The 27,837-nt window shown below is 48.5% G+C and overlaps 1 protein-coding gene across 2 annotated transcripts in view; it reads left to right on the plus strand.

The window, feature by feature from the left end:
* The first annotated feature begins 144 nt into the window (after positions 1 to 144).
* The window catches only part of KCTD16 (potassium channel tetramerization domain containing 16), a 37,736-nt gene continuing 10,043 nt past the window's right edge, over positions 145 to 27,837 (plus strand). The window contains exons 1-2 of one of the 2 annotated variants that reach the window (XM_042826369.1): positions 145 to 456; positions 723 to 1,871. In XM_042826369.1, coding sequence (XP_042682303.1) covers positions 1,040 to 1,871 — 832 coding nt within the window. In that variant the 5' untranslated portion in view covers positions 145 to 456; positions 723 to 1,039. Of the gene's footprint in view, positions 1,872 to 27,837 lie in introns of both variants that reach the window. The other variant, XM_042826368.1, reaches the window with a different exon arrangement.

Consider the following 27,837-nt stretch of genomic DNA (forward strand, 5'->3'; position numbering starts at 1 on the left):
GGCGGAGCGCGGCGGGCGGACGTGGGAGAGCCGCGTTCCGCGCTGCCCGGGCGGCCGCGGGAGTCGCCGGAGCGTCTCAGCCCTTAGCGCGGGCTGCGGGGTTTCTGCAAGTCATCTGAGGCAGCGTCCCCCGCAGCTCGTTCCCCGCTCTCCCTCGGCCCCGCTCTCAAGGAACCCTATCGGATTTATTTGGGATTTTTGTGCTTTTTTTCCCCCTTTCCCCCCTTCGTGCTGTGTGTGTTGTTTTCTCATCACCTGCCACGGTTAACTTTTTTCGTGACTCGGTTTAACTCTCGAGATCTACGTGAATGTTGTTAAGAGCACTTTTCTTGCCTTTGCTGTCCCTTGCTGGGATCGGATCCGATACTATCTGGACTCTATGTGCCTGTATGTGTGTTCTGAGTGTCTTGAAATCTTGCTTTCCTTTACAAGAGCTATGCATTATTTGTAACCAAGGTAAGAGCTGATGTTCTCACTGTCTCATCTGCATGTTTAAATTAGATGTTTGTTTGAAGATAAACTGTGCGTATTCTTTAAACTGCAGGATCACTCCGAGTCCTTCCATTGATTAGTATTTCTGAAAGAGAAGGGGGAGAACTTGGAAAAATTAGATATGTTTAGCAGGAAAGCTACCAGCTTCCTAGAATGGCTTGTTTTTCTCTATTGCAATTGCTGGCATGTTTAAGAGGTTAATTTGAATCTTATTTTGTTTTCCCTTTTAGAAGACCAGTGAATTACCATAGGCTGGGCTTGACCTTGATTTTGATGGCTTTGCTGGAAGATCTGATGATGTGATTGTGTTTCATGAAGGGATTTCTCTCCAGCCCCAATGGCTTAGGATATAAGACACTTCTACCACACCATTACTTATGGACAATTCAAATATTTTTTTTTTTGGACATACCTTTTGGTTTTTTTTTTCTCTTTCCTCACTTCCCCTTCCCCCTCATTTCTCCTTAATACTGGGAGCCTTATTCTAGACTTTGATGTGACTGACCATCCTCCTGCTCCGTGCTGCTGTTTTCTTTTTTAAAGTACAATGGCACTAAGTGGCAACTGCAGGACTTACCTCCCTGCCCGGGAGCAGGGCTCTGGGCTGCAATCCTTCCCAGAGGTTGTGGAGCTAAATGTGGGTGGCCAGGTTTACTTCACTCGCCACTCCACCTTGGTTGGCACCCCTCACTCCTTGCTGTGGAAAATGTTCACCCCAAAAAGAGACACAGCCAACGATCTGGCCAAGGACTCCAAGGGAAGATTCTTCATCGACAGAGATGGTTTCCTTTTTCGCTATATTCTGGACTATCTCAGGGACAAGCAAGTGGTTCTGCCTGACCACTTCCCTGAAAAGGGAAGGCTCAAGAGGGAGGCCGAGTACTTCCAGCTCCCAGACTTGGTCAAACTCCTGACTCCTGATGACAGCAAGCAAAGCCCTGATGACTATTGCCACAGCGACTACGAAGAGGTCTCCCAAGGCAGCGACACGAGAATATGCCCCCCTCCATCTCTCTTACCATCAGATCGGAAGTGGGGATTCATTACCATTGGGTACCGTGGGTCATGCACTATTGGCAGGGAGAGCCAAGCAGATGCCAAATTCAGGAGGGTCCCAAGGATTTTGGTTTGTGGAAGGATCGCTTTGGTCAAAGAGGTCTTTGGAGAAAGTTTGAATGAAAGCAGAGATCCAGACAGAGCTCCAGAAAGGTACACCTCCAGGTTTTATCTCAAGTTCAAGCATCTGGAGAGGGCTTTTGACATGTTGTCTGAGTGTGGATTCCACATGGTGGCCTGCAACTCCTCAGTGACGGCATCCTTTGTCAATCAGTACACTGATGACAAGGTCTGGTCCAGCTACACTGAATATGTCTTCTACCGTAAGTACGAGACATTGCTGAGGGAAACGTAACTGCCTGCTTGAAGCCTGTCTCTTCTGCTGACCGTGCAGTTTGCAAAGCATGAGAAGTGCAGATTTCTTTGTATCTGCTGCAGATGGGAGCTTTATTTTGATCTGAGGTGATATGCTTCAGTTTAAGCCTTCAAACCATAAGGCCAGGCTGAACTCTGTGCCTTGGTCCTGGCTAGGTGGCAGCACAGACTGCCAAAAGCACCCCATCCCTGTGCCTGAAGGATGCTGCTGTCTCTGGCTGTGTAAATCAGCCATCTGACAGCCTTGCACACTTCCTGAGTGCAAGCAGGATGCAATGTAAGCCATGCAAACACGCTGCAGATTTAATTACAGAAAACCTTCAAATTGGGTTTAATTTACAAAGGTAATAGCTGCTTGATGATAGTCAAGCATAGCCAGCAAACCATCTGTCAACACGCCTGACACACTTACACGCAGGGAAGGGAAAAAAAATCCTGTCCCCTGGCTGCTTTTCAACAGGGAGCCTTCTCAGATCCAACTGATGTGCTCTGAGATGAGGGCTCAGAGCAGAGAGAGGCGAGTTGCTGTGCCCTGTTATGCAACATGCCTCTGAAAAACAGTCCTCATAATGAGAAGTATCTGCCCTGCTTCCTGCAATCACATCGGATCACATACTGTTGTGGTAATTTTAGCTGATCGCTCTAGCAGGCTCATTAACTTTCTAAGTTGATATTCAGGTAGAGGCACCGTTACCAATGGAAACATGAGGATGATTTTGATTCTATATTCCTACATCAGAAAATCATTCCTCAGCTGCTATGCATGAATGTGCAAGAAGTTTGTGAGGATGTTCTTCTCCATTTTCATCTCAGGAGAGTGAAGAATGGAACATTTCACTGGTCGTTTGTACAAACGGGCTTTAGCTAGCTGCAGCTTTGGTCAAAAGGATTTAAAGAGGGATAAAAATTACTCAGCCTGCAGACCTGCTGCACTGTGTGCAACACTTACATTTGGCAGGCTTGGTAACATGGAGAGCTGACGAAAGTTTTAGGTGAAAGATGATATATCAGGAATTGAATGGCTTGTGTGCAGTACTGGATTCAGTGCCATCTACTCGTGTCTCAGCTCAACAGGCAGCCCTAATCTGCTTATGTAATGATGCTTAAGTTAGCATCCTGAAAAGCCGTATGTATTTTTGATGTGCATAGTTTACTTAAAATTAGTTTTCTAGATGGATTCCTCATCAAAAGGTCCAAAGGATGCTAACAAGGATGGAGGATCGTGGTCCTTTTCAACCCAGGCCATTCTATGTTTGAATATCAGCCCTGTGCAAGACAGAGGAGAACAATTCGTGTAGACAGATGAATTAGAATGAATTACTTAAATATAAAATCAGAAAAGATTTTAATAGGCCCAGTGTTTTGCTAATTGAAGAGAGGATGAAAGTGGGTTTGACACCAGTTAGGAAACATGGACTTATAACTTCTATGTTACTCACGTTTTTACCTTCAAGGATCACTCATTGCTTCCACATCATCATGGTTAAGGTACCAAGATAAGAAGAACCTCACAAATTTTGGACAGTGAAACTTCAACACACTTCACAAAATCTTCTCTCACAAACGCAGAGAACTCCAAATCCAATAGAGGTGCTGTTAGAATGGGAAAGTTTGACGTGGTGGAAGGGTGATATGGGAATGCAACAGCAAAGGGGCCAGTGCAGATACGATGACGTTTCAAAGAAAAGTAAAGGTGCTCACCTGCCTCTGGAGATCTAGGCTTGCAGGAAAGACTCCACCAAACAGAGATTCCAGAAAGAGATCCACCCCCAGAGGCAGTCAGCCCTTAAATGGGGTCTAGGAGAGGTGCAGCCAGGCTGCAGTCCTTCCTATCACACAACTGAATTGCCTTCACCTGTGCTCCCAGGGCTGACTGGCTCCTTTCCAGGTGCTCAGTCAGTGGTGCAGGCCAGGATTCAGCAGTTCCCCTACAAATTCCTGGAAAGGTTGATCCAGTTCAATAAGTTTCGTATTTGGCTCGTGCCAATTTTGTGGATTTTTGACACTGACGCTTTTTCAAAGATGGGTTTTTCGAAGGATCCTTCCCTAGGCAAAGCAAGGACTGTGATTCTTTTGTATCTTGACCCAGATGTCTCTGTTACTCTTCATGTTGGTTGCTGCTCGCTCTGACAGAGCTGCTGCTGGGCTGCAGGGCTCACCAGCAGTGCTGCAGAAGGGCAGCGCAGTGCCTCCAGCATTCACCTGTGGTGGCAGAGGTCCCTTTCCAAATCTTCCAGAGCCGTATCTTTTTAAACTTTGAGGACCAATAAAATTGACATCTGGCTTTTTAGTGGAACATTACAACTTCTCTGCAGCTGTTTAGTCATAATTATTTAATTAGAAGCTGCCAACTGTGTCTGTATAAGGAAGAATTCATCAAGCTGTTGTGATCAGGTTAATGGTCCTAAGCATGGGAGGTGCCTAATACAGCTGGATAGGCAGGTACAAAGGTGGTTTCTGCAGAGCAGCTTAGTAGCTCACGTGAAATGTGCGATTGAGGGAGTCCAGAGCTGGGAAAGGATGTTTGTTTCCAGAGGAGAAGGAATGGAAGGGGACAACAATGTTTTGATGCGCCAAATGCATCATGTGCTCCAAATACTCCTCAGGAAGCAAATTTCTGTGGTTGGCTTGAAGATAAAGACCATTCTTCATGTGCAAATCCTTTTGAAAGCAAAGCAGATGGACCAGTGAGGACGTAAATCATGCAGCTATTCACGTGGGCGCAGTGTGTGCTATTAACAAAACTGGACAATTAATATTGTATGACATTTTCTCCTCCTGTTCAAGTTCAGACGCTCCTACTGCTAATGGGAGACTCGTGTTCTCTTTGGAGGAGGTTTTCCCGAAATGCAGGGCACGCAGGGAGTATCCAGAACAGCAAACCTGCAGCTGTTTTGCTGAGTGAGTGGTGAAATGGGCTGCAAAGCCTGCACACAGGATGACAGTGCAATCCTGGGAGGGCAGCTGGGCATCACTCCAGTTTCAAATAGGCCGAGGCAAAGGACGATTTGGAGACAGGCAGTGCGGGTCCATTAGGCCCATAATTAAGCAGTTCTTTGAAATGTGGTAGCTTTGCAGTGGGTAGGCAGGAGCCACAGGCTGCGCATCTGCTCGCAGGCAGTTCTGCACGTGTGTTTTCTTTCCCTCCAGATTCTCTTATGTCAAGGAATTTTTAAAAAATTAACAGTTAAGGTTGGGTTTCTCAACTGAACACTGTTATGTTTTTCTCTACTGTTTTTTTCAATGAAGTAAAGTAAAGCAAAGTAAGTCTTGAAGTAAAGCCCCATCTCCAACCATTCCTTTATGACGAGGATTATCGCCTGTGCTGGGATTTACATTTGAAAATGTTTTCAACCTTTACAATGGAATGAATCAAAATTGCTCACTGGCACAACTGGTGAATGTTGGGGGGCGGTGGTGTTAAAGCATACGGGCTGGCTCAGCCAGGCCCTATCCCTGACAGCGGCAGAGGCAGGCTCTTTCTCACCTCCTCCCATAACCTACACAGCAGCCCTTTTTGCTTGGCTCCCAGCACAGAGCATTGCCAGGATTGCTGGTGACAGTCCTGCACACGCACACTGTGAGTGCCAGAGTGCAAAACAACAGGTTGGGAGTGGAGGAGGCTTTGGCTTCAGGCAGCAGGTCAGCATCGCAGCTGGGTGCCTGCAGGTGTCTGCAGTGCGTCACGGCAGTGGAATGGGATGGGGAGAAACTGCAGCACAGCCCCACTGTGTATTGCTGTTTCCCCTAGAATCCCTTCCTTCTCTCTGCTTTTCTCCCCATCATGGCAGGCTCTCAGAGCAGCTCATGGTACAGAGGGGAGACTTTGGTGCCAGTGTGTCACATCAGTCCCTGCCCCTGCTCCCGGTGGCTGCAGGGTGCACCATGAGGAGCCGGTTGCCCTCTGCTCAGCTCGACCAACAAAGGAGGTGAGAGGAGAGCTGCTAGGCAAAAGGATCAAATATAGAAGTGCAGATGGAGAAAAGAGATAGAAAATTCACACTCAATCTGGAGGGGAAAGAACTAGGGAAAAGATGGAGGTACTGACAGCTATACCAGGGCGTGGGGAGGGAGGATTTGTTAGGAGCGTCAAGCCGTCAGTTTATCACAAATGTTTCTCCGCAACAAACAGGTGGAGACGGGTTGAGAAAACCTCCTTCAAGTTCACTACAGAAAAGAATGCAGAGATTTAGACAGATGGCTGCCCCTACCCTTCCGGAGGCCATTTTTCAAGTCTGAGCAAGTGTGGAAAAAAACGAACAACTGGCCTGGTTTCTTACGCCTTGCCTTGTGCCGGCCACTTCACATCCTTCAGAGCAGCTCAAGCACCTGCAAATGATGCAAGGGAACTGTGAGGTGTTCCTGGCAGTGGAGCTCTGAAAGGAAAAAATGACTTGACAAGGCTCTTGCTCCGGAAGGTCGTGCGCTGCCTCCAGCGCAGGGTGCATTTTGCCCTTCTCACCTTTCTCTTTCAAGAAGATGCTGGTGGTGTGTGGTTGTCATTTGCCTGCTAGGAGGCTGAGATATTTCTGAAGTAGGTTTTGGATTTTGCTGGGATAAACAGACGAGTTCTGTAGGGTGGGGCTGGGCAGGAGAAAAGGCGAATGCCAGAACGTCCACAGCCAGCCCTGTCGTACGTGTGAACAGAGCTGAGAGATCGCACGCCGATGTACATGTGGCTGACTCATAAATGAACTGCGTGGTAGAAACCTGACTAACAAGACTGAATCCTCTTGTACAGGGACACCCACAGCTCTGCTGTCAAATGGTTAGATGTGGAACATGAGTATCGCCTATTCCTGCATCTTCATAAGGATACCATTTTAAGTTCTAGTAATTTGTTCTGTTTTTAAACTGGCAAAGAAGAAAATGACCCAAAAGATAACAGAATAATATCTAATCCAGTGAATTATGCACTCTTCCTTTCCTGTTGACAGGAGTTGCTGTTTTCGAGGTAATTATTGACATCATCAGTGAATCTGGTCCATCTTGTTGAGCAAACCTCTCTGAATTCTCACATGGATGCTCATCTGCACATGGCGGGGGTGCAGAGCAGTGTGCTGGGTTTGTTAGAGTGTTTGTGGGTGTACAAGAACCTTGCTGTCAGCTTTTTTGGTCATATCTGAGTGTTGGTTGATGCTTTCCCACTTTGTCGTGGCCTGCATAGGTTGTCAGTCTGATTAGAGTTCTTCCACAAATGAAAAATGCTATTGGAAACCAATAACAACAAATTTGAGTCTAAGAATCTTCAGCTCAGTGGATAACTGAAACACAGCTCAGTAAAAAAGATCGGTTGGATATAGAGCTCTGAGTTCTTTCCAGTGATGTACAGTAGTCATGTTCGGGCACCAGCAAGGCTGGCTTGGGGTACTGCCCTGTGTCCCTCCCCTATGCTCATGGCACGGCTGGCTGTTCCCCATCCCTTTGGTATGATCTTCATTGGTCCGGATGTTTGTTAGAGATGTTTGGCATGGCTGTATAGATCTGTTTTCTTGCTGCTCTAAGGAACATCTCAGTGGCGCACATCTTCCCCCGCTGCAACCCCTGCTTGGCAGCCTGACAGATTTCCTGCCCAGAGCACTGCTCCATCTGTCCCTCAGTCCCACAGGCCTCTGCACGCAGTGGACTGCTGAGGTCATGCGAGGAAACCAGAGCTATGGCTGAGGCTTTGGCCTGGTGAAGTTGCTCGATGTCTGTGGTTTTCCTGTCTTTTCAAACCACCTGGAGGGCTGTGCAGGCTCAGTGCTGTACAAGTAGGGGAGTAAATGAGGATATTTGCACCGGGTTGGATGGTCCCAGCAACCTGCCCTGCCCTGTAAGGTCTGTGCTGTGCTGCTCCGCAGGCAGAGCAGGGCTGCAGCACACAGAGGGGTAACAAGTGGAGCGGCCATGTAGGACAGCTGTGCCGTGCCTGCGGCTGGGCAGCTTGAGCTGGGTGCTAAGAGTGACACACAGATCCTGTAGGTGGCTGATCAGGGGAGGGTTTCACTGTAATAAATGGAGGCACGTGTCTGTATGTACCAGCCTGGTGCTGCTGGTCTGGGGCCATAGGGGCAGGGAGCACTGACCCGTGGCTCAGGGGACAGCTTGGCAATGGGTACGTGGAGCTGCAGAGCTGGAGGGGAAAATGTCACAGCTGAGAGTGAAGGGTTCTCCCAGCAGCCACTCTGCAGCCTTACTGTGCCAGATGAGTTCAGACCTTAAAACTTGCTGTTACTTAGGGAAAACAAAATCACAAAGTGCAAGCAGTGTAAATATGAAAACATAACACAGATATTGCCATTCAGTGAATATCAGCAACATATTGTACAAGCAGACAAACACTTCCTTGCAGCAGGTTGGTTTTTTGGTTTTCTTTTCAAGTCATCCTGGATTTGTTTAAATTTGTAACCACAACATTTTCTCAGTTTCTTCTCCTTTTTTTTTCCCAGCTTTTCAAGTTCAAGACTTACGTACAGTAAATATAGAGACAAGCAGCAAAATCTAAATTACATCTTTGAAAAGAGTTAAGAGTAATCTTATGAATCTTACTCAAAATGATTTTTTTTTTTTTTAAGGAAGAAAATAGACCTAAAGGAGTTAGACTTGGTGGAATTGCTTCAGTTGCTTCTGAAGTGTAATGGTGAATGAGTTGGTTGAGAGATTTTGCCCAGCTGTTTTCAGAAGGCACGATCAATAAAATAAAACATTTGGGCCATTATCATACATTATCATAATGTTAAACCAATTGCTTCAATTCACACGTTTCTGATGTACTTCATCAGGGTGAGTCTTAAGGAGTGATGGATGCGGAGCTTTAAACCCAGTGGTGTAACTGAGCTGATTATTGGGTGACGTGAGGAGTGCTGAACACCTGCAATGCTCTGCAAGTCCATACAGATTCAAATCTGATGACTCAAATGTTGTATCCAAGATTGGTACAGAAGATACCACCTCATTTTACTGGTCTGGTGTAGGAGACTGGATTTATTTCAGGGCCAATGGCCCTGCAAGAACTTTGCACTTCTCTTTTGGAGTCAGAGGTTTTATCTCTGCTAGTAGGGGCTGGATGGATAAAGTAGGGGAAAACGACAGCAGAGTACCATGTAGGCTGCTTTCTGAATTAGTTTCTTGTATTGGTTTTCTGATTATATGTCTTTTTAAGTGAGAAGCCTGGGGCTGTGATGGTACTTCTTACATTTCAATAGCTGGTTATGAACATTGAAATACCCATAAATATAAACTGTTTGGGATGTGTTCCTGTTGCCCACTCTGTACTGACTGCCTGTTGTGTGAAACACCCTTCTGCCCTTAAGTGAGCGTTGGTGTGAGCACTGTGCAGCTGTAAGATCTGCATGGGCTTTGGAAGCTAGTTTGTAAATTACTGCTGCTAAAAAATTTGTAGCACTTCTTCTGAGTCTACTAACAAAGTGATCAGCAATTTGTAGGAGCTCATTGATTAGCTGCTAAGGCAGCTAAAATATTCCCTTACCCAAACTAGAGTGGAGAAATCGGTGTCTGTCTTGCTTTGTAAATCCACCTGAAAACACGGTGAGCACCAACTGCTGCCGTGCCCGGTCAGTGGGGGTGGCTCAGCCTGGCATCCTGCTGCCCTGGGGAGCCCTGGGACAAATCCAGCAGCCCCAGATGTTTAATTTCATGGTCACAGGATCACGAGTTGGAGTTTTGGGTTGTGTTTGTAGAATGGGGTCACTCGGGTTGCGGGCAGCAGGACGGGCGCAGCGCCTGGCGGAGCACAGCCAGCCGTGGGTGCAGCGCGGCGGTGCTCTGCTCTGTGCACACCTTCAGCCAGGGCTGGGAGCCCGGCTTGTAGAAAAGTTTGTTCTCTTTTTGGAGGAGTCTTATTTTAAGAACTTCAGATTGAATTTCTATCAAAATGAATCAGAATGTATTTTTTGCACCAGAATTAAAGCAGGCTGAAATAGAACCCAGAGGAACGTGCTGATTTTGACTGAATATTGCACTTTAAATATTCTGAAGGCCAAAAACTCAGAGCAAAACTTTACTGAGCAAAAACATGCCATCAGAGAGCCTGAAAATGTGTTTATTTGTGCTCCTACAAAGAGAATTTTACTGATCTTTTCTCAGCTTAGGGTTTGCACCAGTAGTGTGGGGAAATTCAGCATTTTGTTCCGTACAGGAACAGAAGGATTGCAGAGGCTGAGCTCAAGCCTGGAAGGCGAAGGCAGCTTTTACAAATGCACTCTTTGCATACTCACATGAAAATGTGGAAACAGGTCATCAGCTAAACTAAATGTAACACCTGTATGGATAACTGGGCAGGGTGGGGAGCCTCAGGCCCCGCTCTCACCTCCCTCCACCAGGCTTTGCACACTGCTGCTCCGGCTGCTGTGCCCAAATAGGTTCCCTGCAATACACGGAGATGCGCTCATGTTTGCTAACGGCAGGAACAGACCCAGGATCAAACTGACCCTGGATGCAAACAGGAGCCATGGCTCCCACAGCACCTGTGTCTGCTGGCGGAGCTGGATGCTGTTCTTTCATTCAATTCTCTTCCTAACTGCACCCCGTGCTGCTGAGCTATTTCTTGGTTTGAGCTGGGTGTTACAGATGAGACGAGCTGAACTGATGCAGCGCTACAGATCTGCATCCTACAAAGAGATGAGGTTGTTGAAACCCAATCCAAGCTGACAGTTCAAACCCCCTGTGGCGCCTGAAACCAAATTCTGGATCTAAACATCTTCTCCTTTGGGAAAAATTGCTGCATGAAAACATGGCAGTTCAAAAACAGAAAGAGAACAACAAAAGGGAATAAAAAGTCATCGGCTTTGCGGAGCGGCTGCTCCGCTGTGTGCCACTCTGAGCAGCCCGGGCTGGGGGCACTTTGTGCCTCAGGGGCAGAGCGCAGGGCTGGAGGTGTCTGCAGAGGGAACTTTTGCTGAGGGCTTCAGCACCAACCGCGCCTGCCTGAAGCTGCCTGAACCCAGCGACAGATTGCGGTGCGCAGGCGGGCGCCTTCCCAGCTGTGTGGGATGCTGCCTCCTCACCGCCGCCCGCTGACGGGCACGTGGGAAACCAGTCATTTTCTGGATGAAAGCTAAAAGCTACATGGCAGACAGTAAATAAATAATTGCAGGGAGCTATCGCACATAGATTTCTTTGAGGCACAGAACTTAATTAAATTTCATGCTCATGCTCACGTAGTTCCATTGATCAGGAAACAAATGTGTGCTATGTCTTGGAGATTTACTCACCCGGCAGTGTTCTGCCGTCCTCCCCTCTCCTGTGCCAGTTTCATTCATTCTGCATCCTGCAGTGCCGAAGGAATGCGTTCCTATTTTTCTTTCTTGAAGAAATTGATCCTAAGACATAAAGAACACGATATGTGCTTTGTAACTATACAGGATTGCTAAGAAAAATCCCCCCAAAACAGAAGAAGGCTTGATGGGTACTACATTCATTTCCATTTTACAATGGATTTTTTTCCCACTAGGACCAATAAAATTTATGTGAAAGCTTTCAACAGCCTCTCTAGTACTAATTAGTTAAAAGATGGCGTAGGTCTCGCTGGGCTCATTTATCAAGGTAGGGTTTTTTCTAGACACTTCACAACACTTATTTTGCCACCAACTTCAAGCTCAACCTGAATTCCCAGTGCTGACCGTTGGCCCTGCGCTGGGATCCCAGCACAGTGCTTGAGGTGCTGCAGCTTTCCCAGCAGCCCCACCATACGCCGCAGTGAGCAGCCCTGGCGCAGCTCCGGCTGGCTAGAGCCATGCACAGTGGTGATGGACCTCTCTTTGGGGAGGGCTTTGTTGGAGTAGCAAGCTTTGGAGGAGGACAGTGTGCTTCTGGCACTGAGAACGTAGGGATGCATCACAAAGAGCATGGCAACTGGGTGAAGGAGGGCCTTCCCTCTGCTCTGCCCTGGGGAGGGCACATCTGGAGCACGTAGCACAGTGTGGGGCTCCCCAGCTGCAGGCAGATAGGGATTGCTGCAGAGAGCCCAGAGGAGGGAGCAGAGATGGGGGGCCTGGAGGACGTCCTGATGTAGACAGGATGAGAGTCGCAGGGCTGCTCCCTTCCAGATGTCCCTTCCAACCTCTATGGTTCTGGGATTCTGTGACTCTTGGACATGCTGTGAGAATCCAGGCAATGTGTTCTCCATGCCCACCGGACCCAGACATCCCACCTGCACCTGCTGAAGGTCCTCCCACCAGCTCTGCACAGTCCCCTTTGCTGGGCTACTGTGTTCTGCTCCCAGGGGCTGCTTTTAGCTCCCTGCCTCATTTAGGCATGGCAGGGAGCTGTGGGTGAGTGAGGAGACTGCCGTCCTCGCTCACGTAACTGTGATTTGGCATATTGGTACAGTATTAAAATTCCAGTTGAACAGATGGTGTCAGGATTTTAACTTATGCTTATGAGATGCAGATGGTCCACGTAGTGAACTTGTACACCAGCTATTTTTATTTTGAACAGGTTAAGAACAAATTACTTTTTGACTGTTATTACTGCTCTCCTCATCGCTTCTTCTTTCTCTGTGTGCACACATGTGCCCATGTTCTCATAATCTCTTTTCCTCGTAAATTGAAAGCACCCTGCTCTGTCCACAGCCCCTGTGGAGCTGCCTCCCCCCTGCTGCCCCTCACTTCCCCTCAGACACTCACAGAGCAGAGCTGCAGGAAGGGGCAGCTCTGCACCCCCTGTACTGCACCGCACTGTGTCCCCAGCAGTGTTCTGCAGAACCACCCACATGAGTTTCCCACTCTGCTCTCTGGCTCATGTCTGATGCTCAGAGAAGGACTCGTTCATGTGCCAGCCTTTGTCTTGCCAGGGCCTGTGGTTCACTGTGGCTGTTCAGTGCTTGGTGCTGCTGCCGACTGCCCCTGCCCCACACTCCACCCACACGTGCCATTGTGCTTCCATCTGGCTCCACTAGCAAAGGGTGGTAATCAGGAGCAGGGAAGAGGCTCTGCTACTCTGGGTCTTCTTGTTCCCCAGATGTCTTCAGGTGATGTGGGCTCCAGAGCCCACCTGACATCCCTTTTCCCCATCTCTTTATCTTCTTTCCTTCTGAAGATCATCGGTAGACTGCTCCCATCCCTGGACTGAGAAGGCACTATTACCCAGCTCACTGCTAAACTGGGAGAGCAAGAGCTTTGCCTGTGGTCAAGTGATGGGACAAGCAAAAATAAATCTTCATCTATTGCCTGTCCTTGATGCATTTCACATTTACATCCTGGCAATAACGGCTGAGAGGTTTCCACGAAAGATGATGAAAACATATGGCAGGATGGCAAAGCCGACAGCTGCAGGTGGAGGCATGATCAGGTTCATTTATTCTTCCCTCATACCTGCTGTCATTACTCAGTGCATTGCATGCAAACAGCAAGCATTGCAGCACCTGTCAGACCCGCAGCCTTCAGTTGCTGCTTCCACCCCAAAAGGCTGCGGCTGGAGCAGGGAATGATGCCCAGGGGGTGGGGGAGCCTCCCAGGACCCATCCTGTCCCACCCCATAGGGCAGCCATGATGCACCTGGGGCTCTCAGGATCTCCTGGAGTGCAGAAATTGTTGCCCCCTACCTATTACTTATAATTAGTATTTTTCGAAGTTATCTTGGCCAGGATGATGCTGAGCAGCCCAATGGTGCCAGGGTTGTTTTAGCACCTGAAGAAGTGGCTGCCTGGCCCCGCTGGGTCAGGGAAGGCCACACGGAACTGCTCGTATTCTGCAGCTTTGTGATACTCACGTCCTGATGGGGGTGGGATGAATAATGAATATTTCATGAAAAGCCATTACAAGACTGCATGTGAAGCAGCTGACATCACTGCACAGGCACTGGTGCTTCCTCACTGCAGCCACTATGCTTTTCCTGTGCTGCTTTTACCAGAATGGGGAGAATCAGTAGGACCACCACACACCCCCCCCACTGCCTGCCCTCCCCCCAGGTGCAGAAATATCAGAGCTGTGTTGCTGCTTCTGAGGGAGGTGATGAAAAGCTCAGTGCTGATAATGCCTTGCACTTTGTGCACGGCCTTCAGGAACCCACTGCTCCCCTGCACATCTGGCCCAGCACAGAGCACGTTCAGGCTCTCCTGTGCTCCCAGAGCTGCTACTGCAGGGCAGAGCTGTATGGAACAGCCTGGCAGAGCCAGTGACTGAAGCACTGCAAAGCTGTGGCTTTCAATAGATTTGAAAGAAGCAAAATATGTGAAATATTAGGTGGAATGCATTTACTCAGCTGTGGTGACAACTTCAGTTACATGCTGTAATTTTTGTTTGCAGCTTTACAGAGCCATGGCTGTAGAACAGATTAAGTGTTGTTTAAAAAAATGATCAGAGGTTTTGTTTGCAATCCTGCTGTAACTCTTCCCTAAATACTGGAAGCGTTCTAAATTGGTTTGTATTGATAATGGCATTGTAATGCCTTTTCTTGCTTGTACAGATCGTCGTCATTATAATGTGCTTATTCCCAAGGGACAAAGCAACTGAGCAGAACAGATGAAGTTAAACCTTAAAGAATGTTTTCTTAGGGAAAAATCACATTCCTTTTCAAACTGCTTTGCGTAAGGTTACTGGTATCTGACGGTTTGCATTTCCCATTGTTCATGTCAACCGTGCTCATTGCTAGGGCTCAGCCACCAGCCTCCCCGAATCCTGCAGCTCTACATTCACGTGACTTCAACCAGGATGGTGCAGGCAGGACAGGTGCAGGCAGGGCAATGCAGGCAGGGCAATGCAGGCAGGGCAATGCAGGCAGGGCAATGCAGGCAGGGCTGGTGCCTGAATCTTGCTCTCTTCCCCTCCATTCCTTCCTACCTCCTTCCTTCCTCTGAAGGGTTCTGTGGATGCAGCTCTGCTACCCCCAGGGCTGTGAGGATGCAGCCTGCAGGCTACAGACCTTTATAGACACCTCATTTCTAACCCAAAGCATTTTTCTTTACTCCTATTTGAAAATGCAAACTTGGAGACACTTGTGTACTCGTCAGAGAGCTCCTCCATAGTTTTGCCCATCAGTACAGCTCCATCACATCCTGTGCTGTGTGCAGTGACACAGCCACTTTGAAAAACCCACCTAGACATAACTTGCCAGGAGCTGTTTGGCTATACATGGCTCACAGCCACGCTGAGCAGCTCTGTGCACGTCTACCTGCATACAGCTCGCACAGAACTGCTCCCCTCCATGGGACAGGGATGCACTCATGTGTCCCCAGGCAGTCACTTGTTCTTAAAAACATCCCCAATCCTCCAAACCCACCACGGCTGTGTCTCCAGCCAGGTGGATGAGGACACGCATCAGCTGTCATGAAGCACTCAGACAAACGACGAGTTGGCAATGCCCGTGCATAGGCAGTGCTCTATGTTCTATGTAATAAAGAATATGATAAAATCCTACAGAAACAAAGCTTTATATGATCAAAAACTGCTTTAATTGCTCATTTTTATTGATGCTCTGATCTCTGGTGAGCAAATAGTTGGCTGGAAAACAGAAGCCTGCTGCATTTAGAGTCACTGATAGCTTTGTTCCCTGGAAGCAATGGGTGACCCCACAGAAAGCAAATAAATATTCTTACTTACCTACAGATCATGTGTTAGATCATTTAAGCTCCAAAATATCTGGTTGCTTTTCACAAATCGTGCTGCCTCCTTACACCTATCCCCACCTTGCTGATTTAATGTTTTTAACTTCTGATTGCATTGTAAAGTATCTGCAGGTACGCAGTGCTGCGGGCTGCAAGCTCTGCTGGGAAAGCAAGCTTGTTTGTAAGTGCTTACCAACGGGTGAGTGCACAGCTCAGGAGCACTCAGGTTTCTAGCACAACTCAAGTTGTGAGAACATCGCAGCAGTGCTGGTCCTGAGCAATTCTGTTCACCCAAAGGAAGCAAAAGCAGCAGCAACAGAACGGGGTGGTGGCCACAGCGAGCAGCCGGGGTGTGTGTGTGTGTGTGTGTGTGTGTGTGTGTGTCCACATGCCCTGGGGAGGGTCGCAGCTGCACAAGTCTGTGTGAAGTGATGCAAACTGATGGCAGTGCTGTCAGGCAGCACTGTGCCTTCTAAAAATAGTGCCCTGCTTTCCTGAAGTCATTCATTTTTGATAAATGCCTCAGCCTTGCATTTGTTTGGCAGCAGTGCGGAGTCCCTGTGTTCTGTGGGCATTGTTTCAGCTGCAGGTATCTCACAAGGGCTGCTTTGAATCATGCAGTGGTCCTTAAGGTCCTCCACCTATTGCTCGTATGAGCTCGCTTTCAGCTATTTATTGAACACAGCTGCTGTGGTGGCTCAGTTTCTGTCTGCAGCTGCATTTTATGAGGTCTGAGCCACCTTTTGGAGTGGGGTTGGTGCTGGGGATGAATTGGAGCTGTGGCTGGATTCTGGGTTTCTTCAGTACTTTGAGCATACCTGTGTTGTTGGGGGTGATCTGCTTTCTGTGTTCTTATAACCTAGAAACACATTTCAAAAGAGCTAATTTGTATCATGTGATGGGCTTCAAGTTCCTCCACCTGTTGTTAGTTAGGAGTCTGACTTCTTCTATTGAATGTAGCAGCTATTGCCATAGTAGCAACAGAAACTTAACTTTCTGCTGACATCATCTGTAGCCACGTACAAAGTATCCATAAGAAAATCCAAGCCAAAGAAGCCACTGCCAGTATAAGGAAAAACTTGTTTCCACCTCAGGGGCTCTTTCCTACATAAGAGCACATATGAGATCAAGCTGATAGGCAGAAGAGCAGAGTCTTCTGATTTCTGAAGCCATGCTGCTTACGATGATCAATGTGATGAACTGGCTGTGAAGCCTTGTGCTGCTCCCCAGCCACCCATGGGTCACAGGTCCCTCCGGGGCTGCGTTGGGGAAGGTTTTTGGGAGGTCCCACAGAGGTGCTGAGGCCTCCTGGGGGCCAGACTGCATGTGAGGAGCAGGGCTGTAGCGCTCGGACAGATCAGTACAACGGGAAAAGGCATCACACCAGAGGTGTGATGGTGGAAGGATCAGCATGATAGAAAGGCACTATAAGGGAAGGGAGCTTGCTTACCTGTATGAGAAGATTCCAAGCTCACAGAAAAAAGCTCCACCAAAGAGGGATCTCCAACCAGAGATCCTGGCTCGCTGGCAGTCAGCCCTTAAGTGAGGTCTAAGAGAGGAGCAGCCAGGCTCCATCCCTTCCTGTCACACAGGTAAATTGCTGCACCTGTGCTCCCAGGGCTGTTGGGTCCTTTCCCAGGTGCTCCATCAGTGGTTCAGGCTGGGACTCAGCAGCCCCACATAGGGGCTGTGCAGGGCTGCAGGCAGGGAGGTGCAATGGAGCGCTTTGGGCTCTGCAGCCCCCCTGGCAGCAGCCCACCTCTCCCCTGGGAGCACGGTGTTCAGCGAGGAGCTCTCAAGCAGAGCACAGCAAATCTGGGCTATCTCCAAAAATGGTTTGGTTTGACTTTTACTTCACAAACTGGCAGCTCTCATGGCCCTCAAATAGAAGCGCCGCTCAGATAACACAATTCACATGAAAAGATTTCTTGAAATTCTTTAAGTGCACATTAAAATGCAAATCGCTCTTGTTATTAAAGATTTCTGGAAGTTCTCTGACAACACATTTAAATGCAAATCACTGAAACGTAGACTCAATATTAAAATCCAAACAAGTGTGTGATCCATGGGCTGAAATTAACAAGGGCCTCCACTGTGCATCTCTGCAAAGCCAGGACCACCCCAGCAGCATGTAGAGGAGCTTTAGATGGAGCAGTTCAGTGTTCTTGGAGTGGGAAGGGTTGGGTGAATCCCTGATGCTGTGCAGCCCCCTGACCCTGCAAGGGCCCATGTGGAATGGACGTCTGGTGTGGGTTTGTAGCAGTGCATGGTAGAGCCTGAATGGAACCTTTCATTGGGACCCTGGGGGCTCTGCGTGCCCAGTTGGGGCCCTGAGGTCATCAGCAAACCTGTGAGGAGCAGCAGCAGAGCGCCTGACCCTGCCCATGTGTGCAGACTCCAGGACACCCCTGAGGTGCAGCCAGGAAGAGGCAGCAGAACAAATGAATACCCTGAATGGGCTGCATCCACGTCTGAGTTTTCCCCTGAATTATGCAATGTAAGGTTAAAAGTCTGTCCTCAGCCAAACGGATGGTAGTGATTTGATGGGATTTTAATGGGAGAGCCCAGAGACCAGCTCTGAAAGCTGCTGGTGCTATGGGATGAGCTCAGCTGCACGCATCTGAGCTGGTTTGACTTTAAAGCGTGATGATCCATTAGGAACAACAGGCTTTAAATGTCTTTAAAACTGAATGAGGTCTTTTTTCTCTTGCTCTGCTGCACTCATTAAGTTCCTGCAGGAAGATGTGAGGGGACAAAAGGCGCTTTTCCATCACCTCCACCACCCCGGGTTTATCACTGCTTCCCAGGGCTGTGCTGGGGTGCTGCAGCAGGGCAGGGTACTGGTGCCAGGCACGGGCCTCAGGACAGAGGTGGATGGTGCCCAAGGACGTGGAATGGGCCCTGGTTGTTCAGTAGATCACAAGATCGACTGCAGCTCACTGCCACCTTACGCTGCCACCATTCATGGCTGATGTGTAGCACACTTGGAAACAACCCCCTGCTCTTTCCCCCCCGGATGGGGATCCTCCTCTCTCATGCTGAATACCCCACAAACAAGGACTCATGTATGTAGGGGAAAAGCTCTGCTTTTCTCTGATTTTTTTTTCTCTGTAGTTTCATGTGCTAATCAGGGCTTCTAAACTCAGCTTTATCAGTCAAATGCTTCTTGATGATGATGAGCAGAGCTGAGCTGTGTAGCTGCTGAATGGATCATCAGCGAATTTTAATTTTAAGGAAAAAAGTGTTTTTTCATCTCCAAACTACAATTATTAAAAGCCAGAATAGCGATGTTGGACAGAGTCTTACCAGGAAAATTGAATCCAGCATAGCAGATGTACCTGGTCGCTTTTCCTTCCTCCATACAGCGTTTGTGTTGCATGGAAATAAATGTCACACTCCAGTAATTGTGAGTGATGCACAAGGGCCGTGCTGCCGCCGGTGCCCTTCAGCAGCTGAAAAAGAAGGGAAGCATTGCAGCTCCTGTATTCTTGTGCTGCTCTTCTCTGCCTTCCCTGGAAATCCTTCTTTATTGGGGAAAACTGGAAATCAGATGGTAAACTGTAAGTGGCAGAAAAGGAATTGTCTGTGCCAGGGGGCCTCAGGGAAAGGGGAAACCCATGTCCAAAGAGAGTTTCCCAGTTCCTCCTGCAGCTGGGTGCTGGACCAGGGCTGCTGCTGCTGCGCTGCGTCCCAGGCCTCAGTCTGACACCAGTGGCACACAGTGCAGAAGTGCACGGCTGTGGTTTTACCCTCTTAGCCGGAGAGGAAGAACAGCTTCTGCAGCTGACTGAAATCCCCAACGTGTGCACTTCATTATGAGCTTACAGAGCCTGGAAAATCGGGGAATTGGCATTCCCTCAGCACACAGTGCGTGAGCTGCAGCACACAGTGCAGATCATGTTGGAAAATGACATTATTTTTGAGCCATTTATCCATGGGTTTCGTTGCTAAGTTGATGCTTTCTCATTCAGAAGAAAGAGATGTAGCAGCGCCTGTCCTGCTGGGTGTCACAAACACATGTTCTACACCAAGCCCATTTCTCAACCTTGCTCTCTCCCTGCTGAGATCCATGTGTTCTGTTCCTGGGCTGAAAATGCCTTTTGTTGGTGTTGGGAATTTCCCCCCACCCCTCCATTCTGGGGCAGAAGAGGCTTTGCCCATAACAGACATCAGCCCCTGTCAGACTGCGCTGGGAACACTGCCCCAACCACAGCAGGCAGCTCTTAACGAGGGCTCCATGGAGCTGCTTTCTGGGCTCTGGGGAAAATTCCTCAGGAAACAGTTTGTAGGAAATGTGTTGGAAAATTAACACTGTGTTCATCAACTGATTGTTAATAATTCCTCACCCTAACGATTGGGATTTCCATGACTTTGTTTCCACCTTGGCACAGGTGAGCACGGGCAGCAGCAGTGCATTCCCCCATCACTGATGGTGGCGTTGCCCCCTGGGCTGCAGCTTCCCCATGAGTGGGAAGAGCAGAGAGGAGTGCCAGCACATGGGTGAGCAACTGCTCAGCACTGAGCCAAAAACATTCCAGCTTAAGATTCCCTTTTTTCCTTTTTTAAAAAGGAACAAACCAGATCATGAATCTCTTCTTTAATTCTCACTTTCCTTCTCCTTCCCCTCTCCTTGGCCATGCAGTGCAGCATGTGATCTCCTCCTTTGTTTTCCAGTGTCTTTTTTCATTCTGTGTCAGTTTCTTTGCTGTGTGAAGAACATCCTCTTCTTTGGATGCTGGCTTCTGAGTGATAAAGATGCAAAAGCTTCACTTTCCTTTTGCTTGCACTGGATACACAGGAAGGACCTCCCCCCCCCTCCCCACCCCCCGCACACATGGTTTTTAATGAGTCCCAAGTGAGTTGCCTTATAGCCTGCCATTCTCTTTGTTGCTTCCTATGAATAATGACAGGCAGGATCAGCAACGACTGGCTGATGTCACCCAGGGCTGCAGGCTGGCAGGGTGTTCCTAGGGCTCACTCAGGCTGCTGAGGTTGTTTCCCATTCAGGTCCCTGTTTGCAGGTGTCAGGACCAGAGGGTGCCCCAGCCCATGTATCCCCCATAGCTGGAGGGGTGAGTTTGCAGGTCTGGGGCTGAGAATTTTGCTTACATAGAGCTGCTCATATGGTCGTGATGTTGGCCATAGCAGTGAAGTGCATGATGGTGCATGAAGGTGGAGGTGCTCCAAGTCCCTCTGGCCGCAAAGGGTGAAGCTCCCTGGGACGGAGCAGGGCAGCCTTTGCTGGAAGGGAAAGTTCTGGAGCTGGAAGCTGTGCTGTGAGTCATTGGCACAGATAATGCATTAAAGACGGCGTGGTGGATGAAGTTCCGCAGGAACAAATGAAAGGCAAAGACAAAGCAGGTCACTCTCTGAGAGCTGCACAGAGCATTAACAAAGGTGGTGAAGAGGATCCTCCAAACACCTCTTGTAAACGCGTGGGTCTCCGGATGGCTGCAGTTGGCACTGCATAACGCACTGCCTCCTACCCATGGGTGTCACCTGAAGCTCTGTGTGGGAACACACACACACTCCTGCTCCCCATCCAGGTCCCTGGGCACCCTGCAGACGTGCTGGTGGGCAGCTCCACATGCTTGGTGGCTGTGTGGGCCCCTCGCTGTCCCGCACTGCCCCCAGCTCTGGGCACGGCGCGTTCCTGCTGGGCTCAGTGCGGTGGAGGTGACCCCGTCCCCTGTAGCAGACAGGGAGCTGCCTTCCATTTACTGCTGCTCTGATTTGCATTTATAGCCCTAGCAAGTGTTCAGGACAAATGGATCTAAAAAAACAATCGATGCCAGTAAGCTGTTATTCTAGAAAGGCCACGGGCATCGCAGCAGACCTTCAGCTTAAAAAGCTTTTGAGGACCTCAGCAGACTTGTGATAAGGTCTCAAATTCCATCTTTATTTTCTGCACTCACGCCGTTCAGCCCTTCAGCTCTGTCCTTCACTCGTGTTATCCAATGCCTTCAACCCCTGACCACAAACAAGGACGGGGAATGGGCTGCCAGGTCAGCACTGATGGTGCTTGTGCAGAACAGCATTGGTGCCTGACCTGGTGGGGGGCAACCAGCACAGGGCAGTGGATGGGCTGGGGGTTCTAAGCTCCCTTCCAACCCAAAGTGTTCTATAACTCTTTGATTCTTTACTGTAATTACAATGTATTTTCATTCATTGACCCTGTTTTACTTGTTAACGTGTGCTAATTACTCTAGTTCTGCATGTTGATAATTGCTTCATGTTATGATAATAGTTTAAAGATCACAAACGATACACAGCACCACATCTTAAGAGCATTATTAACTTGCTCTGTAGCCCACCGAAGAGTTTAAACTCAGTTTAAAGCTCCCATCGCCTGCGTGGAGATAATGTTATAGCTGTGATAAATGTAATAAAATCCTCATCTCCATCCCCCTTCAGATTTCAGTCAGTCAGTGCCTAATTATTGTTTCCCACAACTAAACTCATTCTGGTCTTGCTAACTGAAACAAAAAGCCAATTCATTACACTGTTTGGAACAGCCCAGCAGTGGCCCCGTGCAGCAGCCACTGCTCAGAGCTGCTCTGCTGGCCAGCTGAGAGGTGACGGCTTCATGTTGCACCAGTGCGGGTTCAGGTTGGATGTTGGGAACAATTTCTTCTCTGAAGAGCAGTCAGCACTGGCACAGCTGCTCAGAGAGTGGGGAGGCACCATTCTGGAGGTGCTCCAGAGCCGTGGGGATGCGGTCAGTGGGCACGGTGGGGTGGGCTGGGGATCTGAAGGGTCTTCTCCAGCCTTCATGGTTCTGTGATTCCGTGGGGATTTGGCAGCCTGGGGAAGCGTGGGTGTTTGGGGAGCTGCTCTGGGCTCACCCCGAGATGGCAACGTGCTCATAGCTTCTTATTTTAAACCAAGAGCAGCATCTCAGCTTCTGAAGGATGCAAGCTGGTGTAACATTCTCTCATCTCAATTGCCCAAGTTTACAAAGACTAAAACAAAAAGTTATCAAAATGTATGCATGATTACTGAATGTGTAGCACCATGGGAGCGTGCTTGGCAGTGTGTTCTCTAACAAACAGGAAACAAAAAAAAAAAAAGCAGCTCTTAATAACTGTGATTTAATTAACCCGGATGTGTCTAGTTAAGCAGACCTTCAATGTTCTACTCAGAGCATGCTCAATCTTAGTGTATGTTTGTCTGAAGTTTCTTGTTACATTTATTCATGCTACCTTGGGATTTTTATGAATTTCCATTAACCACCTGTAATTAAATGGTGACGAGGTGTAGCTTTCATCTCTACAAAACACCTAAATTTGGGGGGCACGTGAGGGCTGTGCTCCAAGCGAACGCCTTCTGCTGGGGTGTGCATTGCTCTGGCACAAGCAGTGGAGCACTTGTGTCTATCCTCCTAAGCTGCCACAGTTTGTAGCCCAGGCTGGTAAAGTAGACATGAGACCTGGTTTGGTAGATCTCACAGGGCCCTAAAATGTGGGAGGTTTCATTAGGTACAATGAACAGCAGCTGCTGGCCTCCAGCAGGCTCCTTCCTCACAGCCCTGCGCAGTGCAATGCCTGCAGCCATGCTCCCTCCATCCTGAAAGCGGTCAGAGACCAAAGTAGGACACTTTGCCTTTTTGACGTTGGTTTTGTTAAGACCATATCAAGTGTAGTTTCTATTACAGAAGGTGAAAAATTCTGAGAACAGTTTTAGCTTGTCAGTTTAAAAATAAATGAATAAGGCAGCATCTGATGTAAGCAAAAATCTCCACAGCTAATGCAGAAAGGTCTTCTGCTATTTAAACAAGAAATGCATTTTTGTTTAAATAAAGGAGAGAACAGACTATTTATTACTGTTCAGAAATCTGGATGGCATTAGCAGCTGTGTAAATTAGTTTAACTTAATTGACTTCAGCAGAAATAAACTGGCTCATCTCTGCCGAGAGCTTGGTTACATGGGAACTTAATTGATTTTTGAGCTGATATTTTTATTAGTAGTGATGTTTAGGGTTCAAACAGTGCCCATCAACACAACAGCCTTTCGAGGCAAACGCACTTACTGTGTTTGTATAAATCGAGATTGGCAGATAAAAGCCCAGCTATGAGGACTGCAAGCAGCCCACAGAGAAGTGAGGAGTCTCTTTTCCAGAGAGATTCAAACCCACCTGAATGCTTTCCTGTGCAACTTGCTGCAGGAAGCCACTGTGGGGGGCTTCTCCTTCAGCCCAAGGGCCCTGCTGTGGGTCTTTGCCTGTGGGTTGGGGGCGCTGCCCCCCCCAGCAGGGCTGCTGAGCATCCCTGGGCATCACCTCACCCCCATTGGGTCCTGCTGCAGTCAGTGTGAGTCAGGGCTAGGAAGAGGGAGGAAGGAAGAAAAAAAACAGAGGAACTTTTATCACATCAGTGCTCACTGACTGTATTTATTCTTAAACTGTAAATTCAGTGGCATGCATAGAATGCTGTCTCTGGCAGCAGAACGATGTTCTTTCAGTAATTGCATTATGTACTTCTGTGCTTCCTCGATAAGATGTAATTTGCAGGAGGTGACAGGGAGTTGGTAATCCCAGCACCTCGGAGTGGAGGGGACGGTTCTGATGGAGAGCTGTGGGCTGACCCTGGGGGAGAAAGCCAGGGGAATTGCTACGTGCAGCTTAATCGGGGGGACCCTTGCAGTTAACAGCTAGTACCAAAACAGGGCATGTTACTTTTCCTCCCAGTCTGCCCTTTGCAGGTAGGCAGCTCGAGATTCTGCAGCTTTGGCTTTTCCCTTATGTTCGGGATCTTGATAGTGCCCTGCAGGAGTGACAAAGGCACGCACACACAGGTGGATGTGGGATGTTGTTTTCCCTTTTATCGTTACTGTATTAAATGCTGCTACTTTAGAAACAAACATGTGCAAGAATTTGGTTGAGAGCCAAGAACAGCATCTGCATTTGCATTCTGTGAATTAGAAAGCAATCTGTTGCTGGAGAGAAGCTTCTTGTTTGCTGGAGCTCAGTGTGCTCTGAGGTATTTTATGAAATAGTGCCTGAAGCTTTTCTTCCCCTATGCCTCAGAGAACAGTGGCTATTCAGGCACTCTGACAGGAGCAGCCCGTAGCTGCTGGTGCTGCTTGCCCTATCTCACTTTGCAGAAACATCTGTCCTGAGATGCACTGGGGAAAACCAAGCCTTGAATGAAACATTTATTAGTACAGTGTAGCAATGGGACAGATCAATACAATGGGAAAGGCATTATAACAAAGGTGTGATGACAAAGGGCTGGCATAATAGAGAGGTTCTATAAAGGAAGAAGATTGCTTACCTGCATTAGAAGATTCCAGGCACAGAGGAAAGCTCCACCAAAGAGGGATCTCCAACCAGAGATCCTCCCCTGCTGGCAGCCAGCCCTTAAATGAGGTCTAAGAGAGGAGCAGCCAGGCTCCATCCCTTCCTGTCACACAGGTAAATTGCTGCACCTGTGCTCCCAGGGCTGTTGGGTCCTTTCCCAGGTGCTCCATCAGTGGTTCAGGCTGGGACTCAGCAGCTCCCATACAATACAGCAACAGAAATTGAAGTTGTTCTGGGTGTGAGGTGTTTGCAGTGAAAGCTTTAAGTACGTCTGCGGTGGTCTGTAGGAGAAATCACATTGTGACACCTGCATGCACCCCCAGGCGTGGGGACAGCAGGCAGTGGGCAAGTCAGTGGGCAGCAGTGCCAGGGGCCTCACCGCCCTCTTCCTGGCATCTGGCCTTAATCTCTGCTTTTGGTTTATAACTGTTTCCCCCTGTCCTATTGCCTATGTAAGAAGTCGCTCTCCTGCTGTTCATCAGTTCAGGCACCAAAGGCCATGCTGAAGCCTCCCCGGAGCCTCCTCTTTTCCATGCAGAACATCCCCAGCCTCCTCAGCCTTCTTCCCTGCACCTCCTCAGGTGCTGCAGCCTCTGAGTACCCCTTGCCTTCCCCTGGATCCACTCTGACAGCTCTGTGTCCTTCTCATGCTGGGGCCCCAGACCTGGATGCAGTGCATATTCTTTGTGAAATGCAAACAGGTGTCTGAACCTGTAAATAGTGCTGTCATGGTGGGTTTTGTGGTCTGTACTGGATAATGCTTTCCCCAGAAACCTGCAAGCAGTCAGCATTTTTAACTTGCAGGAATTGAAAACGAGATTTTTCTCCATTTCAGATGAAACTTTGAAAGAGCATCGTGGAACAAACCCCGGGGCTCTGCATCTGACCACACGCTCAGCCCAGCAGCAGTGAGTGCAGAGCCTTTGGGTCCTGGCCTGGCTCCAGGCACCTGGGGTCCCACCCTGTGCTGGGCTTCCTGTTCCATGAGCAGATCCTGGTTTCAGTGCTTTTTTTTATCGGCATCCCTGGAGGTTTTGTTTACTTCAGTGCTTTCCTTGCTAACTGTGCCAAGGCGTTTAGCTGAACCCTTGTCACGTTGCTTGAGCTAAAATTGAGATGCAAATGCACAGCAGCTCTTCCCATTATTATTATTTTTTTTTTCAGATGTAGAGAGCAGGGATTGGGGACGATAAATTGCTGTAGTTCCCTTCAAGCACATGCTGCTGAGAAACAAACACTAAAACATCAAAATAACACTTTCTCTCCCTCTTCACTCTTTCTCAAGCAAGAATATAATTACAGTGCACAGATCTCACAAGGACACAGATCAAAGCAATTAAGGAATGGCTCTCTGCACTGTGCACAGTGGAAGCACGCAGCACTGCTGGGGCCGGGCCATGGCTGCACCAGCACTGCAGGGCCCTGCACCACAGGGAGCTGGGGGCACTGCCTGCTGCCACTGGCACCTGCTGCAGCCTTGTAACTGCAGGACGGCTGGGAAGGGTGGATCTCTGCTTGCATGGCCTCAATCCAATGTTTTATTGTGGAAAACCATCATTCCTGAATGGCACTCTTTGGGATTGGTGCTTTGTCCCAGGCTGCAGCAGGAAAGCCCTCACTCTGTGCTGTGGATGCAATTTGATTGCAAAAAAAAAAGCAGCTTTAAAACCGAAGTTTTTTTCTGAACAAGAATATTAATTAAAATATGCAATTGTAGAGTTCCTTAGAAAGCAGTGATAGGATGCACAATTGTCACTCAGATTCCACTTAATCAAGAAAAGAGCCAATGAAACAACACAGTAATCATAGAGGTGCAGACTGGAGGACATACAACTCTCAAGGACCAAATGTCGTTGGCTGCCACTCCATCCTACACAAAGCAGCTGTTTGTGTCTTTTAAAACATGTCTGAAATAGGAAAACCATGAATCCTTCCTAAATCTGAGCAACGCGGAAAGGGCGCAATTTGTGTGCCGTGATTGCATGGAGGCTTAGGAGGGGATTTGAGCTCCTATCTGGGCACCTGCAAAGCTTGAATTCCTGCCATCGCTGCTGGTTGGCTGAAATAAAACACGCCTGCCAGAGAGCTTGGCTGTGCACAACCTCACCTTAGCTATTTTCAGCTATCCTCTGTCTGGTTTAATCACAAATCTCTTCAATGGTGCTGGAAATTGTTCTTCAGCAGCGTGCCCATAACACCACTCTTATCGTAAAGGACTTTTTCGTCACGTCCAATCTAAATCTCCCATTACAGTTTGAAACCATTTTCCTTTTTCCCATCACTCAGACTCTCCTAAAGGGTCTGTCCCCTTCCTTCCTCCAGCCTCAAGGAGAGCAGAACCTCCTTTTCATGCTACCAATGTGAGGTGGCTTTGCTCTAATCAGCACTCGCTGGCTGAGCACTGTTTCCTATTCCCCCCCCGGCTCAGCCCATGCAGGGCTCTGTACCCAGCTGCTGAATGCCAGCCCCCACAGCAATCTGCAGTGCCAGGTAATGGGGAAGCAGAGCTATGTGCTGTTACCATAATTTCAGGTGCCAAATATTTTACTGTTCATTTGAACTCAAGACTTTCCTTAACGCTATGTAGGGCTTTGAAGTTAAATAGCAGTTTCATCAGTTGCATGATAAATGGCTTTGCAGAATTTCCCAGGGGACCTAAAATGAAGATTGTGTTTTCCTACCAGAACACAGGCCTCATTGCTGCGATGGGGGGGAGCTCAGGGACCTCTTATACTTCCCCACATTCCAGCTTCCCATGCCAGCACTTCCAGGGCTGCTGTGGGCTGTTGCTGCTTGTCAGTCCTGATTTTAATGTCTGAATGATGCAGTGCTGGCACAGGCTGGGAACGCTTCCCAGGAGCTTTGCCCTGAGGAGAGCCCTCTGCTCTGAGCCCCAATTGGACCTCCAGCTCTCTCCTCAGCAATCTTTGGGATGGTTTTAGCAGCACATTCGACCTGGGAGAAAGCTCTTGCTTCAAGACAACATCCCAGCGCTGCCAGCAGGCTCATAATGAAGAAATAAAATGGAACAAGCAAAACGCTGCTGTGAGCCTTGCGGTGCCGTGGGGTG

The sequence above is a fragment of the Centrocercus urophasianus genome, unplaced genomic scaffold (assembly GCF_019232065.1).
Source record: "Centrocercus urophasianus isolate 14NV4802_14NV808 unplaced genomic scaffold, USGS_Curo_1.0 seq_26, whole genome shotgun sequence".
NCBI lineage: Eukaryota > Metazoa > Chordata > Aves > Galliformes > Phasianidae > Centrocercus > Centrocercus urophasianus.